The following is a 19,482-nucleotide window of genomic DNA, read 5'->3' on the forward strand; positions in this document are numbered from 1 at the left end:
CTGTGAAAAGAAGAGAGGTGAAAAGCAAAGGAGAAAAGGAAAGATATAAGCATCTGAATACAGAGTTCCAAAGAATAGCAAGAAGAGATAAGAAAGCCTTCTTCAGCGATCAATGCAAAGAAATAGAGGAAAACAACAGAATGGGAAAGACTAGAGATCTCTTCAAGAAAAGTAAGAGATACCAAGGGAACATTTCATGCAAAGATGGGCTCGATAAAGGACAGAAATGGTATGGACCTAACAGAAGCAGAAGATATTAAGAAGAGGTGGCAAGAATACACAGAACTGTACAAAAAAGATCTTCACGACCCAGATAATCATGATGATGTGATCACTAATCTAGAGCCAGACATCTTGGAATGTGAAGTCAAGTGGGCCTTAGAAAGCATCACTATGAACAAAGCTAGTGGAGGTGATGGCATTCCAGTTGAGCTATTTCAAATCCTGAAAGATGATGCTGTGAAAGTGCTACACTCAATATGCCAGCAAATGTGGAAAACTCAGCAGTGGCCACAGGACTGGAAAAGGTCAGTTTTCATTCCAGTGCCAAAGAAAGGCATGCAAAAGAATGCTCAAACTACCGCACAATTGCACTCATCTCACATGCTAGTAAAGTAATGCTCAAAATTCTCCAAGCCAGGCTTCAGCAATATGTGAACCGTGAACTTCCTGATGTTCAAGCTGGTTTTAGAAAAGGCAGAGGAACCAGAGATCTAATTGCCAACATCTGCTGGATCATAGAAAAAGCAACAGAGTTCCAGAAAAACATCTATTTCTGCTTTATTGACTATGCCAAAGCCTTTGACTGTGTGGATCACAATAAACTGTGGAAAATTCTGAAAGAGATGGGAATACCAGACCACCTGACCTGCCTCTTGAGAAATTTGTATGCAGCTCAGGAAGTAACAGTTAGAACTGGACATGGAACAACAGACTAGTTCCAAATAGGAAAAGGAGTATGTCAAGGCTGTATATTGTCACCCTGCTTATTTAACTTCTATGCAGAGTATATCATTAGAAATGCTGGACTGGAAGAAACACAAGCTGGAATCAAGACTGCCGAGAGAAATATCAATAACCTCAGATATGCAGATGACACCACCCTTATGGCAGAAAGTGAAGAGGAGCTAAAAAGCCTCTTGATGAAAGTGAAAGAGGAGAGTGAAAAAGTTGGCTTAAAGCTCAACATTCAGAAAACGAAGATCATGGCATCTGGTCCCATCACTTCATGGGAAATAGATGGGGAAACAGTAGAAACAGTGTCAGACTTTATTTTTTTGGGCTCCAAAATCACTGCAGATAGTGACTGCAGCCATGAAAATAAAAGACGCTTATTCCTTGGAAGAAAAGTTATGACCAACCTAGATAGTATATTCAAAAGCAGAGACATTACTTTGCCAACTAAGGTCTGTCTAGTCAAGGCTATGTTTTTTCCTGTGGTCATGTATGGATGTGAGAGTTGGACTGTGAAGAAGGCTGAGCACTGAAGAATTGATGCTTTTGAACTGTGGTGTTGGAGAAGACTCTTGAGAGTCCCTTGGACTGCAAGGATTTCCAATCAGTTCATTCTGAAGGAGATTAACTCTGAGATTTCTTTGGAAGGAATGATGCTAAAGCTGAAACTCTAGTACTTTGGCCACCTCATGTGAAGAGTTGACTCATTGCAAAAGACTCTGATGCTGGGAGGGATTGGGGGCAGGAGGAGAAGGGGACGACCCAGGATGAGATGGCTGGATGGCATCACTGACTCGATGGACGTGAGTCTGAGTGAACTCCGGGAGTTGGTGATGGACAGGGAGGCCTGGCGTGCTGCGATTCATGGGGTTGCAAAGAGTCAGACACGACTGAGTGACTGAACTGAACTGAACTGAATTAACCTGACAGCAGTGCATCTTAGATACACAGGCAAGCTTTTAAAATCAGACTAATAGGTTTTGTCCAAACAGAGAGAAGTATTTTTGCCATCTAAAAGCATTAGGGTTGTTGACTAAGATGACTCATGTGGTAACTAATGAAACTTCTGCTGGTGTCTAATTTATCAAATTTAACTCCTGAGATATCTATTTTCAGAAGTAGATTTCATTGTTTAAAGATTTCTGCCTTTCATTAAGTTCAGGTATCAGTATATTTGAAGCTCTAGGGGTATAAATACAAAATATATTGACATCCTTGTGGTTTTTGATAGCTATGAATAGTTTTTTTTTTCTATATGGGTAGAGTTTATTTATAATTTCAAATTGGTATGAAATAACTTTGTCTTGTTTCTGTGTCTTTTGTAAAGTTGATTAAGCACAACTGAACTAATAACTACACTGCAAGAATAGGTATGACCATGAAGAATCGCAAAAGCATTATTTTAAAGTTGATTCTTTTTAAAATTTTTGTATTAATAGAAGTTATAACATTGCAAGTCATATATTAGTATTCTTGTAAAAGTTGTGAAAGACCATTAATGAGTAAATCTACATTTGTTAGCTAATGGTTAGATACAACCAAACATTTATCAAAATAAAATTGAGGTGCATATACATACAAAATCAACTCTTTATCATAAGTATCACTAGAAATTATAGAGCCCCAGATGAACACTTGAAGAAAAGGCTCTTAAAATCAAGAATAACATTTTAAGTGGAAAGCTATTACAAACCCATTTGATATTCATTTTAATTGCCTCGACTATAATGAATATACTTTGTATTCAAACAGATGTCACAAGTACTACTGCAGAAGTTCCAATATAATTCAGCCTTAGTTAAGAACAAGTAAATGGATACTTAAAATGGAATGTTACCAGGAAGGAAGGAAAAAACCAATTACAGCAAACATCAGCTCCTTAAAATAGCAAATTAAAGATTTGTATTAAATTGTGTTCTTTTATACTTGGACATATGCAGAATATAGTAACACGGGAAAACTTGCTATATCAACCACTTCTTTTCCTTGCCTCAGCTGTCTACTGATTAATTAGCCCGGAAAATAGAAATTGGGATGTGAAAAATGATAAAAAGAGTAGGCTAAAATTCACTTTACAACATTTAGTCTATGAAAAGGATTTTTAAAATGCCACTATGCCAATTTATTCTAGCTGGAGGAACAGGGAGTTACATATGCTATTTTATTTCCATTGGTCAGGTAGTTCTAATATTCCCTTTAATCTTCTTCCACACAGAGGACTAACAACTTAAAATCCAAATTTTATCCTCATGCCATAAATTAAAGATGGCATTTTTCAGTGCAGAGTTCACAGAATGACCCATGGATGTTTGTTAAAAGCAGACATTCCTTTGCCCTGACCAAGTTCTACCAAGTCAAGATCACTGGAATCACCATTGTGATGAGCAACCTGAAAACTCCGATGCTCATACTTGTTTAAAAACAACTGTCTGAATATTGGATGAAGTAATATTTAAAACAATGTAATTTTCATTTCATTCCAGTCAGCAAACATTTATTAACTACCAATTCTATGTGACTAAAATCTGATACATGGAGGGTATCCCCTAAGGCAAGAAGCATATGATAATATTATTTTCAAGGTACAGTTTATAAAGTCCAATGATAATCTGCAAATGTTTGGAAACACCAAGAAAATAGTGCACTTACTGTACAGATTAGAAATTCATTCCTGATTTCGATTTGGTAGTTTTTCTTCTGAAAAGGTGTCTGGAGGTTGAAGAGAAGTGTGTTTAGCTTATTATTAGAAAACATAACTGAATATTGCTTAAAGACAGATTTATTCCACGTTTCCTGATAGTTTGGACATCCTGTGTTTTCAAAAGGAGGGTAATATGTGTGAGAGGCTTCTTGGTGGCTAGGGGAAGGGAAGGAAGGCGCTATAAGGCCAGAGGCTCTAAAAGTACACTTCTTTCCTTACCTCCAGCCCAATTCTCAGGCTGCCTGAACTGAACTGTAAGATAAACTTATTTGGAAGTTGCATTGTGCTTTTTAACCACCAGAGCAAAATGCAAACAAGTAAAAGTTGACTTCGGAGTTTAATAGAGGAACAGAAGAAAATAAGGAAAAGAAAGCTCATGGTACCAATTTATTTTTCTTAGTCAGCAGTTTTCCCTCAGCCCTGTCCCTTCCAGGACTGGAGTCTTTGGGATGAACTTCGACAAGGCACTCTCCCTCATGAAACTGAGTGCAGACGAGCTGATGGGACTCATTCATTGTGCCCAGTGACCTGGGTTTTCTCAATCCTTGGTTGATATTTCCCAGCATTGGAAGCAGGATCCAGTTAAAAATAACAATAATAATAATAATAAATAAAAGACTGTGACAGGTGAAGATGGATAGAAAAACAGTTGTAGGAACTTAAAGGGGTTTCATGACACACAGTCATGGTTCTTAAGAGTGGTCTCTGGATCAGCTGTTTCACCACCACCTGGGAATTCACTGTACTAGTCTGCTCAGGCTGCCATAGCAAAATACCAGCACACTGTTGGCTTAAAAAATCGACATTTATTTTCCTGCAGTTCTGGAGGCTCTAGGTCCAAGATCAAGGTGCTGCCAGTTTGGTTTCTGGTGAGAGCTCTCTTCTTGGCTCTTCCTCTTTTTATAAACCACCAATCCAATCAGATTAGGAACCCAGTCTTAAAACCTCATTTAATCTTAATTATCTCCTAAAAGCCCTATCTTGAATACAGTCATATTAGGGATTAGGATATCAACATATGAATTTTGGGCAACACAATTCAGTCCATAGCACTTAGTACAAATGAAAATTCTGGAGCCCCCCTGACACCTATTGAGTCAGAATTTCAGGGAATGGAGCCCTGCCATTTGCATTTTATTTATCCGTCCTGGTTATTTGCATGCACGCTAAAACCTGAGAAGTCCAGGCCATCAGGGAAAATTGCCAGCATTGCATTTAGTTTCCTTCATGGTGTCTCCCTTTTTTACTTCCAACCTTATTTCTTACGGCTCTTCAAAATGAACTCTGCTTCTGCTAAACCACTTCTCATCATGGCCTGAAGGATCTTTCACATTCTGTCTTCCTGACTCTTGTTTACCCACCACAAATTGCCTTTCAACGTCTTTAATAAAGCATCACTTCAACATCGCAGCCTCGGTCAAGACTTCTTTCTCTAAACAGAAGCACTAATTGTCTGAACCAATCCTTTACATATTTTACAGATTTTACTTTCTTACAATTCCTAGGTTATACTTGTCTGTAATGTGAGTACAAGGCTTTATACATAAAAGCACTGTAACCTTCAAAACAGAATATACAGTTCTGCTTATAACTATTCTCTGTAAGCAACTCCCTGCAACACTGGCCCAATACAACAACAATTTAGGGCATAAAACATCCCATTGGTCTCTGACTTAATGCCACTTCCAAACTTGTTTAATAATTTAAAAATAATCAATATGCTATTTTTACTATTTGCTATTTATTAAGTCCTTAAGTGCATTAAGACTTATAATAAGCCCTTAGTACACTATCTCATTAAATTTTCACAATCACTTTGAAATAGGATCCCTATTTGACTGAAAGACATTGGAAACTGAGGCAGAGGGGTTCAGTGACTCCAAAGTCACAGAGCCAGGATGAAAAGTGTGACTCTGTTTCTCTGACTCAAAGCATGTGCTTTATTTCTATAATTTTATACTATAGATGGAGAGATTAGGTTGCTGTCAACATATTGAATTTACTGCCAAGAATCCCAAAGTATATGTCTCTTATGGTAAAGATATTTCCAATACATCCTTTATAAAGTCTCCAATTTTCTTTACCCCCAACACACACATATAAATCCTTAAGCATTCTTAAAATAAGCCATCATGGGAAAAAATACAAACAAACAAACAACAATGGCAGACTTCCTGAGACCAGCAGATACTATTAAATGACTACAGAGAACGAAGAGCTCTAAATCCTATCTCTATTCTGTATGCTATTTACCTGCAGACAGCCTTTGGAATTCTTTCATCTGTACATTAAAGACAGCCGAAGAACTCAAAGGGAATTACTTGAAAGTTCACAAGGACCTCTCACAAACTTTTGCCCAAAGCAAATACTGATTAATTATGCACTAGAAGCATTCACACACACATACGTATGCATATAAAACTGAAAAACTCTAAGAAACAGTGGATTTAAAACTGTATGTTAACTTCCTTCTCCAGAAAACAAACCAAGTGGGTCTATTCTACTTTCACAGCTGCCTGCGCTTTGAAGACTGGACTGTTACGATAATAAGCCACACCTGTTGGATTGTTTAGGTAATTCCAAACACCAGCTGAGATAGTAATTAAAAGTAACACTCCATTCTCAGCCTACCTGGGGTGTTCAACAACCTCGACATCTTGCAGAAATAGGAGACATACTGCTCACAGTACTCGGCGCTGCTGGTGATGGCGCTGATCTGGTCCATGGAGGCGCTGTATACGAGCTGTGTTACCGAGTATTTTTCTGGGTTGTAGCCCACCACCGTCGTCTGCATCTGCAAATCGTGAGACACGATGGTCCATACTTTGTCCTCTGTGGGGAGAAAAAGGCCAGGAAAATGGGTTATTAGTATGCAAGTGCATCTTCAAAAGTCAGAAAATAACGGAGCTGCGCTTTCACTGGTTGTTTTCTATGAACAGATATAGAACAGAGTTAAGGATTCAGTTCAGTTCAGTGGCTCAGTTATGTCCGACTCTTTGCAACCCCATGGACTGCAGCACGCCAGGCTTCCCTGTCCCTCACCAACTTTCGGAGCTTGCTCAAACTCATGTCCATTGAGTTGGTGATGCCATCCAACCACCTCATCCTCTGCCGTCCCCTTCTCCTCCTGCCTTCAATCTTTGGATCAATCTTTGAGTTAAGGATAGTCATTATTAAAATAACCCCTACCTTTCCTCATACCTAAGTTCTGTGTATATTGGCAAGGTAGAAAAGTAATATTTCTTTTATTAAAAACAAACACAAGTTATCTTCTTAAAACAAACAGCCTGAGTATCTGGTGGGATGCTCTAAAACCTGCAGCATTGCACACGCGGCCACTGTGTTCCAATGCCTTCCCAATGCTATAACCCTTCATTCCTCCTGTAGAACAATCTCTGCTCCCTCCTAAAATGAGCTACGTGCTCTCTAGCCTCTGGAGCTTTGTTTGCTGTAATCAGAATATGCATCCTCATCTTGTCAACAAATGTTCTTCTCACCCTGACCTTTCAGGTAAAATTAGACACTGCCTGCTCTGTTATTGAAATGCTCTATACATGTGGAATGATGCAAATCAGTAATTATCTTGGTGTTTTGAACCCTGAAAATTTCAATATGTGAAAAGGAGAAGCATCTAGAAGATTAATGAGATTAAATTAAAATCCTACAAAGTTATGCATTTGAATTAGAAGCATCACTATGAACCTATGATGATGTTGTTATCTTTTAAAAATATGCCCTACTTCTTTCCACTGAAAAAACTCCCCAAACAAGGACCAACTTCTGGCAACAGTTGTCATCACTCAATACCATTTTCCATTAAGAGAAAACTAGGATCCTGGAGAAATGTCTGATTCCAGGACCGGAGATGGCTAAGAGGAATCTGGAACATGCTGTGACTTCAGAAACAAACTACTGGAGACAAAGTGTGGTTCAAAAATTCTCCAAGGCAAAAAAAAAAAAAAAAAAAAAGATTTAAATTAACATCAGTAAGAATTTCCTGCAATAAATTAAAATACATCAAATATATTTAATCCCACGAGTTCACAACAATGAAATGTTTAAATTTTGGAATGTGTTATGTAACTAATTCATTATTTCAAAAACTGGTAAATAAAGGCAAGGAATCCAGCATTTAGTCTACCTTAGTTATATGAATCTTAAAGTAACTAAATACTCCCTTTGTGGAAATATTTCAGCCCATAAACTAAGGCCAAATTCTAAGAGCGTCATCATTTGGTAACTTCTAACAAGTTAGTAGGGTCTAAGTAGGATTATTCATGGCTGCAAATATAACCAACAAGCGAAACCAGAGATGTGCCCCCGGGGCTCTGGAGGTGGGGGGCAGGTATACTGCACTACAGGTGGAGGGGTGCGGATAAAACTCAGACACGAATTTCACCAAGTTTATGGACCTACCTGCCAATTTCTAGAAAACAGAGGGCAAGGGGTAGATGTTAAATGGCACCAAATGGAAACAGCAACATCCACGTTGTGGAAAACTGTATACATCACACAATCCTGTCTTACAACAGCCGAGGGATACATGACAAAGGAAGACAGTGAGAGACACTCACACCCACAGAGAGTCAAAAAGAGACAGAAGAAGGAGGAGGAGAAGCCCTTCTAAAGAAGGGGCTTTAGATTGAGAGAAGCATCCTGAACTTGCCCCTCTTGTGGTCTTCCTATTTCAGGAGATGGGAGCGCCATTCTTCCAGTTCTGGGAGAAAAGCCCCCTTCTTCCGCCTCCTCCTGCACCTGTCAGTGACGTCCACGTGCTGCACCTTCAGTCACTATTCAGAATCTGGGCACTCCTCTCCCCGCGCCCACGACTGCTCTGGTCCAAGCCTGGGCCCCTCGCTTGCACATCCCATAATGACCTTTAACCGGTCCCCTCCCCCCCACCTTGTCCCTTCATGTCTACCTTCAACAAAGAGCCATGCTGAGATTTCAAGTACAAGTCAGCTTCTGATACAGCTCCGAGTCCTTACGCGGCGTCTGGTCTTATTCACAAAGTCCATTTCTTAGAATGGCCAAAGGCCCGCGGACGTCTGGCGCTTCCTTGCAGCCCTACCGCTTGTTCCTTTGGCTCTGATCACGCGGACCTCCTTTGTGCTCCTCAAACAGGTCAGGCAGGCCCTCCTCGGAGACTCACACTGACTCTTTCCTGCGTCTAGAGCCATCTTTGCTCAGACCTCCTCTGACCCCCTCCTTCTCCTGCTCTGAGCTCCAGTGATGACCTTTCCTTCCCCGAGTCCCACCCCCACTACAGCTGCTCTCCATCGACCTGCTCAGCTTTGTTTTTATCCATAGCATTTATCTCTATCTTAGTGAAATGAAGTCGCTCAGTCGTGTCCGACTCTTTTTGACCCCGTGGACTGTAACCTACCAGGCTTCTCCGTCCGTGGGATTCTCCAGGCAAGAATACTGGAGTGGGTTACCATTTCCTTCTCCAGCGGATCTTCCCAACCCAGGGATTGAACCCGGGTCTCCCGCATTGGAGGCAGACGCTTTAACCTCTGAGCCACCTGGAAGCCCCTGGTGTGCCTATCTTAGGGCACATTTAAATTATTTTTAAAAATATCTGTCTCCCTCCATGAGAAGGAAAGAAAGCAGGGATTCTTTTCAATGTTATATGCACCAAGCTTACAGTGATAATTGACACATAGTAGGGCTTCAAATCCATTGGAGAAGGAAATGGCAACCCACTCCAGTATTCTTGCCTAGAAATCCCATGGACAGAGGCTGAGTCTGGTGGGCTACTGTCCATGGGGTCACAAAGAGTTGGACACAACTTAGCAACTGAGCACAGGACTTCAAAAACTTTGGTTGACTAGAAGAAAGAACCAATAAAAATAAATAGAATATAAACATTTGATCTGAAAATAACAGGGGGAAAAGTGGAAGCAGTGACATTTTATTTTCTTGGGCTCCAAAATCACTGAGGATGGTGACTTCAGCAATGAAATTGAAAGACACGTGCACCTCGGAAGTAAAGTTATGATAAATCTAGACAGCATATTAGAAAGCAGAGACATCACTTTCCTGACAAAGGTCTGTATAGTCAGAGCTATAGTTTTTTCCAGTAGTTATGCAGAGATGTGAGAGTTGGAACATAAAGAAGGCTGAACACAAAAGAACTCATGCTTTGAAACTGTGGTTCTAGAGAAGACTCTTGAGAGTCCCTTGGACAGCAAGGCGATCAAACCAGTCAATCCTAAAGAAAATCAACCCTGAATATTCATTGGAAGGACTGATACTGAAGTTGCAGCTCCAATAATTTAGCCACCTGATGCAAAGAGCTGACTCACTGGAAAAGACCATAATACTGGGCAAGATTGAGGGCAGGCAGTAAAGAGGACAGCAGAGGATGAGATGGCTAGATAGCATCACTAGATCAATGGACATGAATTTGAGCAAATTTCAGGAGATATTGAAGGGCAGGGGAACACGGCATGCTGCAGTCCATGGGGTCGCAAAGAGCTGGACAAAACTTCGTGACAGAACAACAACAGGAACTTTTTAAAATCACTTTAGTTCAAGTTCTGTGGAGACTACCCCAAGAGACTGTAAACAGACCACATCACCCCTCTGAGCCAGAATTTCCCTTCATCTATTACAACATGCCTCTTTATCTGATGACTTTCCAGCTTGCTATTCTTAAATCAATTAAAAGAAGTTCAATTATGGTGCCCTTGTAGTCATTTTCTATAGGATAATTAATTTTCCAGGTTTATCTTTGGGCTGATCAGAACTGTCTTCTTTGAGCTCCTCCGATACGGCAAGAAAAGTCACAATATATTTTGGTATATCTGTCACTTTCTGACATGACTCTGAAAACAAACTGTCATTTACATACAGACCTCAGACTTAGCTTCACATAATTAAAAATCCATTAATTGAATTAGGTAACTTCTATCTTTATTTTGCTACAATCAGTCTGTGGTACCGAATTCTCAGATGGTTATCACCACTTACTTTTTCCTCTCTTCCTTCTTTTCTTCCTTTTTCTTTCTTTTTTTCTTTTTCTTTTTTTAAAAGAATCTTTACCAAGAGCCTTGTCCTGTAGCAGTGTCCTAACATTTGTGAGAACCAAGTGTTCTAACGTTTTGGTCCTGGTGACTTCTTGACTCTGAATTTTAGTTCCAGCCATCTCAGCCCATACACTTCATCATCAAAACCCTGTACATTATACCTTTATATTTGTTTTATGGCCTACTCATTCATTTAGCAAATATTATCATGTACCTACTATATGACAAATACAGATCTAGGCAGCAAAGAAAACATAGCAAAAAAAAGCATTCGTACATTTTTGCAATTTACATTTTTACATTCTAGTGGGGTAAAGAAAACAGATAATAAGCAAATTTGGGAACGCATGTAAGAATTAAAGATGTTAAAATTTAAAAAAAATAAAAAATTAATTAAAAAAAAAAAAGAATACATATACATATATATGCATGCTGCTGCTGCTGCTGAATCACTTCAGTCGTGTCCAACTCTGTGTGACCCCATAGATGGCAGCCCACCAGGCTCCTCTATCTCTGGGATTCTCCAGGCAAGAATACTGGAGTGGGATGGCATTTCCTTCTCCAATGCCATGCATGCATGCTAAGTCACGTCAGTCATGTCCGACTCTGTGCGACCCCATTTACAGCAGCCCACCAGGCTTCTCTGTCCACAGGATTCTCTGGGCAAGAATACTGGAGTGGGTTGCCATTTCCTTCTCTAATATATATGCACACACACACACACACACATATATATATATATACATATGCAACACTTCCCAGGTGGTGCAACCAGTAAAGAACCTGCCTGCCAATGCAGGAGACTTAGGAGACATGGGTTTGATCCCTGGGTCAGGAAGATCCCCTGGAGGAGGGTACAGCAACCCACTCCAGTATTTTTGCCTGGAGAATCCCATGGACAGAAGATCCAGGCAGGCTACAGTCCAAGACACAATTGAAGCGACTTAGCACAGCACACAGCACATATACATATACATGCATTCTTTTACATATATGTATTCTTTCACATATATCATCACCACTATTCACCAGTGATGATGATGAGGAGAAAAACTAAATCAGAGAAGGGATGGGTAGGCTGTGTGTATTGGGATTGTCCCCTGGAGAAGGAAATGGCAACCCACTCCAGTATTCTTGCCTGCTCAGTTCCATGGAGAGAGGAAACTGGAGGGCTACTGTGTATGGGGTCTCAAAGAGTAGGGCATGGCTGAGCACCCATGCACACATGCACGCATGATGGGGACTGCATTTGTAAACACAGAGGAAACCATAAAGCCCTGAAAAAGGGACATTTGAATAAATAAGGTCGCTGTTCAGCAAGCCCTGTGGATGTCTGGGGAAAACACGACAGAGGGAATGAAAATGTAAATATGCTAATTCTAGAATGTTTCTGATGTCATTTAGGTATTCAAGGAGACTGGTGAGTGAGGAAGGGGAGAGCGGCAGAAGTCGAAGGCAGGAATATAACAAGGATGAGGGGATGGTGATCTTACAGTTAGATGGATAGCCACTGGCTTTGGAAGGTTTGAAGCAAGTGAAAGTAGTTTGCTTTAACTTATTTTTGACATACTATTGTTTGCTTCAGTAAAATTCTACTTCAGAAGGGCTTGAAAATAGTATATCTTTATAAAGACTTAAAACTTTTTATAGTGTCATGGCATTATAAAAGGTAACATATATGCTCTATTTTGATAGCACAAAACAATTACTGTTGATGCATCTTGCAAGTTATTTTTTAATGCTTGCATATTACATGTTGCAATGGCTCCTTTGGAGCTATTAAATCTTACATGACAAATGGATATTAACAATTTTGCAGATATCCAGCATCTAGAAGAAAGTTATGCTGTATAGATTTTTCTTTGCAGTATCATAAGTAGAAAAATCGAAAATCTTATTCCCATATTCACAGTGTGTTTATACAGTATGTATTATCAGATATGTGTGTAATGCAAATAGAAACCACTGCGCATGGAAACTTCTAAATTTCTGCCACTGCTCCGTTTTCATGAAGAAGCAAATGAAAAACTAGTGTGTCTCAAATACTCTTTTTGGATTAGTGTGTTATGAAAATGGCCTTTATGTAATTACTGAGTCCTCAGTATCTATCTCATTGTGCAATTACATATTTTAAAACTGTAACATTGTATATTGTTTTAAATACAGCTAATTGAATAATATGTCTCAAATACTGGGGCACATATGAAACATATTGTGGACAGATTCCTCTCCTTAGCAATTACAGGGTCTTCAGGATGACTCTGCTTAGTGATGTTGACACATGTACATTAGAAAGGTCCCTCTGCTACCGGTATCACTAACCCTCATACCCTTATCCTAAGTGAAAGAAAGTGAAGTCGCTCAGTCATGTCTGACTCTTTGCGACCCCATGGACTGTACCCTACCATGCTCCTCCATCCATGGGATTTTCCAGGCAAGAACACTGGAGTGGGTTGCCATTTCCTTCTCCAGAGGATCTTCCTGATTCAAGGATCGAACCCTGGTCTCCCGCCTTGTAGGCAGATACTTTACCATCTGAGTCACCAGGGAATTCCTTATCCTAATTAACTGTAATTCTCAAGTAACTCACTTCATGTGAACTCAGTTCTTTGTATGGCTGGAGTTATGACCACAGCCTGATTAAGCTCGAAAATGACCAGTGAAAAAAGCAAAGAATTATTCCTAATATAACCAGCTGTTGTTTGACTCTTTTTCATGTTATCCATATGTAATCTGAAGTTCACAGTATAGAGCAGGTGTTTATACAGAACATTTTAATTAAAGTCCAATCTGAGCTAAATCCAGTAGAAAAAAAAAATTGTCTCTTATACATCTGCAATTGCATCTAAGTGTTTCTGATTTTCAAACAGTATTATGGTATTGATTAGGGACCAATTTGTTAATCTGAGAGATTTTCATAACTTTATTCATATTAACTCTGAAATTATCTCTAAAAATAAGGGAATAATATATTATAAATTACCTTAAAGTTCTCCTCCATTTCATAAACTGCATCTGATAAATTACTCTGTGGTTTTCTTTGGGCACGAAGTCTTGATAGCTATTATCCTGTTTCAGTAAATCAACAATTGAACCTCAGCTGTGAAGAAGATATGGGCAAGGCTCTCCAATGAAATGCGATAGCATTAATAAGAACTGAATTAATAAGAAATGTTTGTAGGCTTATAGTAGGACATAGCCAAGGAAAGAGACTTACCATTCAAAGGAAACCATGTTCTCATATGAAAAACTTTGAGCTCTATATAGTATCAATATAATGCCATTTTAGAGAGTATCCATTTTGACTCTCTTCTATTAGAGATTAGGAAACCAAGTGGAATAGAGTTACCACAAGATCCTGCGATCCTAGTCCTGCACATATGTCCAGAATAGGCAAAAAGTCTAATTCAAAAAGATGCATGTAACTCAACACTCACAGCAGCACTGTTTACAAAAGCCAGGACATGGAAGCAAACTAAATGTCCATCAACAGATGGATGGATAAAGGAGATGTGTGTATATATTGTGTGTATACACTCAAACAGTGGGATATTACTTAGCCATAAAAAGAATGAGATATCGGCATCTGCAGCAACACAGATGGACCTAGAAAGTATCATACTGTGTGAAGCGTCGGACAAAGACAAGTATCATATGATATAACTTACATGTGGACTCTAAAAAAGTAATACGAACGAACTTACTTAGAAACAGACTTCCCAAGAGAGAAAACAAACCTATGGCTACCAAACGGGAAAAAGGTGAAGGAATAAACTGGGAGTATTGGATTAACAGAAACACTAATACATATAATATAGACAACAGAGATGGACTCTGTAGCACAGGGAACTCTATTCAGTATCTTATAATAACAATAATGGAAGAGAATCTGAAAAGGTATATAGATATTTATATATGTGTGTGTGCATGTGTGCTAAACTCTTCAGTCACGTCTGACTCTTTTCAAACCTATGGACTGTAGCCCACCAGGACTGTAGCCCGCCAGGCTCCTCTGTCCATGGATTCTCCAGGAAAAAATACTGGCATGGGTTGCCATGCCCTCCTCCAGGAGATCTTCCCGAGCCAGGGATCAAACTCACATCTCTTAGGTTTCCTGCATTGGCAAGAAGGTTCTTTACAACTACCACCACATGGGAAGCCCTATATATATATACGCATATATATAATTTTATATGTGTATATATTCAAATTGTGAACCTATGGACTATAGCCTGCCAGGCTCCTCTGCCCATGGGATTCTCTAGGCAAAAATACTGGCATGGGTAGCCATGCCCCTCTCCAGGGGATCTTCCTGACCCAGGGATCAAACCCATGTGCCCTGCATCTCCTGTACAGGCAGGTGGGTTCTTTACCACTAAGCCACTTGGGAAGCCCATATATGTACATATTCATATATATATATGAATATCATTTTGCTGTATACCTAAAACTCACCACAATATTGTAAATCAACTATTCTCCAGTTAAAAGAAAAAAAAGAAACCAAGTGTCAGAAGTAAGTGGCTTAACAAACTGAATGCAAAGACTTAGTAGCAAAATAATGGAAACTTTGTCCCCTAATTCTGGCATTTAGGGCTCTTTTAACTACCGTATCTTTAACCTCGTGGTGATATGCTTGGTGACATGTCAAAACTTTTGTTGTGTTCCCCACATCATCCCATTCATTTTCAGGGAGCAGAGGAATATATAGACATTACTTTAGACTTTTAAAGTATTATTTTAAATGACAATAATATATGCTATTACATCAAGAAAAAAAGTCATAAAACAGTAATACAATTCAATCATGTGCACATTCACAAATCATTACTCAGTTTTTTATATTTTAGCACCATGTTACGTTCTGGAAGCACAAGGATGAAAGAGACTTGAGGTCCTGTCCTCAACAAGCTTGTAGCGCAAAGGAGGAGAGAAAACATTAAGCTTGAAATTACAAATTGCAAACAGGTGCTAAAACAGATCTATGCACAGGGCCCTGAGAGCTCACATGGAAAGCTTTAGAAAGCCATGAAGGGACCAAGAGGACAAGGTATTTTCAGTGAATCAAGAAGGTTAAATAGGGATGAGCCATATGATGATGGTGGTAACAGCAATCTTACTCTTCTTACAACTCAGGTCAAATATCTTGGGGACAAAAGAGTTCAGTAAATGGAATCCTGATTGATTGGAAATTGAAGGGTCTGGGATAGTGAAGTATAAGATTGCAGTCATAACAACTGTGTATGGGTTGAAAGGTCCAGCAGATCTTCATGGTGTGGGTGCTGGAAAGCTTCAGAGAGAGAAGATTCACTTATATTGTGACATTTTCATTTTTAAATTTTTTAACAGCTGCCCAGTTGCTAAGTCATGTCCAAGTAGCTATTTAAGTTTCTAGGTAGCTATTTTTTCTTTTATTATTATTATTTTGGCTGCACTGGGTCTTCACTATGGCACACAGGCTTTCTCCAGCTATGGGTATAGGCTTCTCATTGTGGTGCCTTTGCTCGTTGCGGACCACAGGCTCTAGCTGCACCGTGGCATATGGGATCTTTCCTGATTAGGGATCAACCTGTGTCCCTTGCACTGGCGGGCAGATTCTTAACCGTTGGGCCAGCAGGTGACTCCTGAACATTTTTAAAACTATCTCTCCAAAGTCATATACAACAAGCCCGCAGCTAACATCATACTCAACAGGGAACAGCTGAAAGCTTTTCCTCTAAAACATGGAACATGCCAAGGGGAATATAGGATTATGGATATTTGATGTTATATTCTTAATTTGGGTATTGGGCATAAATTAGAAATACTTCATACCAAAACAAAGAATTAACAGGCACCTTATTTCAGGTAGACTTTAGAGGAATTCCAGATTTGCAGAAGCAGTAATCTAGGAAATATTGGTCACTTTACATGATCTATGCGTGCTTTACTGCATAAGCCACAAAACAGTTTCTTAGACAGTTGTTTACCTGAAGTATTAAGTTATGCAAATTAGATTCTAATTATGGTAGGCTATACTTTTTTTTTGCTTTTTGTTTCATTTTTTGTCATTTGTAGGATGATCTATACAAAAATTTCATCAAATGTACAGGTAGATAAGTTCCAAAAGACCATTAAATTCATAAACCATTGTTTTGTTTAGAAGGTTTTTCTCAATGGCTATGATCCTGCTGAGATAATTTAAATTATTAGAAATTTATGGTGTCATGTCTTTTCTCCCCAAATGCATTTTGTGGGGGTATTAAAAGCACCTCCGTAACCTAGACCCTAAAACTATGAAGGCCATTTCACCATGGTGGGCTGTGATGGATTGAGTTCTTCCATTATGCTGGCTATGTATGCAGCTCAGGTGGCATAAGCAGCTTTAATCACGTGTAGAGAAATAAGGTATATAAAGCAGATGGAACCCCTGCAGGAAGCACTGAGGAAACGAGCTAAAAGTACAGATGATGTTCTGCAGGTGGTGGAAAATGTTGATTATTTTTATGTTCACAATTCCAGCTCAAAGATGGATGACAAATGGAGTGCCGTGAGCAAGTATAAATAATGGTGGATCATTCATACCCACCTGAAGAACAATTTGGAGCCTATGTGTATCTTTTTTTCTAGGAAGACATTAGCTGTTTTCTGGGAAGAAGAATATTTGCTAATGTTTTTGTTCCGCTGAGGAGATGTTAACATCCGTTTACAATACAGCTACAGTTATTGACTGCATTTATATCAATGCTCAGACAAGCTAATCTTCCCTTTCTTTTCTCTCTCACACTGGGTAGAGATGTAGTTTGTGTGTGTCTGATAGTCGGGAGTTCATCTCTGTGGCAATAAGAAGATTTCCATCTGTGTAGCAAGGAAATGTTACTCTTTGATCCTTGTAGCTTATGATGGTAGTTGGATTTTGATATGAGTTTGAACTTGGACACGAGGTAAATGTCATCTTGGGTCAATGACTGACCATTTCTGTGGACCTTTAAAGATAACACTTCCTATTATTTAAAAATACCTTAAAATTATTGCTCATACTTGGTTTAAGAAATCACTTCAAATATTTTACTCTACCACACTGTCCTACTCATGGTTCAAACATGCAAGCTGCTTATGGTTACAGCCTTAGCATGGCTCGCTCTTCTGCCTAGAGGCGTTTTTTCCAGATGGTCTCCAGGCTAACTCCCTCATCTCCATTTAGCCTTGATTTGAATGGCATGTTCTCATTGAGGTCTGCCAAATCTGTCTTATTGAAACTTATAACCTACTCTGCCTCTCACCTTCTCTATACCCACTGCATATACATATGGACTTCAAACGTAGTACATAATATATTTTTTATTGTCTGTTTTTCTGCTCCACCTTCCTCATAGACTACAAGTGAGTGAAGTGAAGTCGCTCAGTGGTGTCCAACTCTTTGCGACCCCGTGGACTGCAGCCCACCAGGCTCCTCCATCCATGGGATTCTCCAGGCAAGAATACTGGAGTGGGTTGCCATTTCCTTCTCCAGGGGATCTTCCTGACCCAGGGATCGAACTCAGGTCTCCCAGATTGCAGGCATACACTTTAACCTCTGAGCCACCAGGGAAGCCCTTTTTTCAACAAACTTCTTTTAGTCATCATCAATGATTCCTATAAAATACCCACTTGAATTATAGTTCATGGGCTTATAGATCCTGTCAGATAGCTCTACAATTAATTAAGCTTAGAAAATTAGACATTTTGAAAGTCTTAACAGGTCAAACAAAGTGATATTTGAAATTATAGAATCCTGGTACTGTACTTGCAATATTTTCAAGATTTTTTTAAATCTTGTAAACTGTAAGGATTTTTTAAAGAGCAAAATAATGCATCTAAGCTGCAATAAGCTTCTTAAACCCATCACCATTTTCTTTCTGAATTAGACATTAAGATAATCACTCTGCGCTAAATGTGCGTCCATCTCCTTATATAGTAAGAGGTACTGAACATAGGAGCTTCTGTTCATCAACAACTTGCTTTATTCCAAGCCCTGTTCTAGGCCCTGAGTGCACAAAGGCAAATAAGATGTGTGTCATGCCACTAAAGAGAAGACAGTTACACAGAATAAGTAATTACTGTACACCTGAAAAATAACTTCCCTTTTAATCAACTACCAGAACCATCCAAATAATGCAATTTCACATACAAATCATAAATAAACATACTTATAACCTGCACCATACCCTTTATCATACATAACACATTCTTTAAAATTCTCTACCATTGTACTTTATATATAATTTTTTATTGTTGGAGAATTTTATTTTCTGTTAGTATTTAGTTTAAATCTAAGTTGTATCAGGCTAACGTGAGAAATTATATTCTTTCTGAAGTTTCTTTCTAAATAGCTTTGATGTAGCAGAAAACATAAAATTGAAAATGATAGTTTGATTGACTATTAACAGGATACAGTCTTCCTTTCACGTTGACCCTAGCTCACATTGCTCTCTGCCCCCTGAAACTTGGACAGATCAAATGAATCCTTCAGTTCAGTTCAGTTGAGTCACTCAGTCATGTCTGACTGCAACCCCATGGACTGCAGCACGCCAGGCCTCCCTGTCCATCACCATCTCCCAGAACTTACCCAAACTCATGTCCATTGAGTCAGTGATGCCATCCAACCATCTCATCCTCTGTCATCCCCTCTCTCCTCCTGCCCCCAATCCCTCCCAGCATCAGGGTCTTTTCCAATGAGTCAACTCTTCACATGAGGTGGCCAAAGTACTGGAGTTTCAGCTTTAGCATCATTCCTTCCAAAGAAATCCCAGGGCTGATCTCCTTCAAAATGGATTG

General features: G+C 39.3%; 1 protein-coding gene across 1 annotated transcript in view; it reads right to left on the reverse strand.

Moving 5' to 3' along the window:
- Positions 1-19,482, reverse strand: part of CNTNAP2 (contactin associated protein-like 2) — a 2,354,843-nt gene that overhangs the window by 755,033 nt on the left and 1,580,328 nt on the right. The window contains exon 14 of the mRNA XM_018046828.1: positions 6,287-6,487. Within this exon, the coding sequence (XP_017902317.1) occupies positions 6,287-6,487 (201 nt within the window). The remainder of the gene's footprint in view (positions 1-6,286; positions 6,488-19,482) is intronic.

This window comes from Capra hircus, chromosome 4 (assembly GCF_001704415.2).
Source record: "Capra hircus breed San Clemente chromosome 4, ASM170441v1, whole genome shotgun sequence".
Classification (NCBI taxonomy): Eukaryota; Metazoa; Chordata; class Mammalia; order Artiodactyla; family Bovidae; genus Capra; species Capra hircus.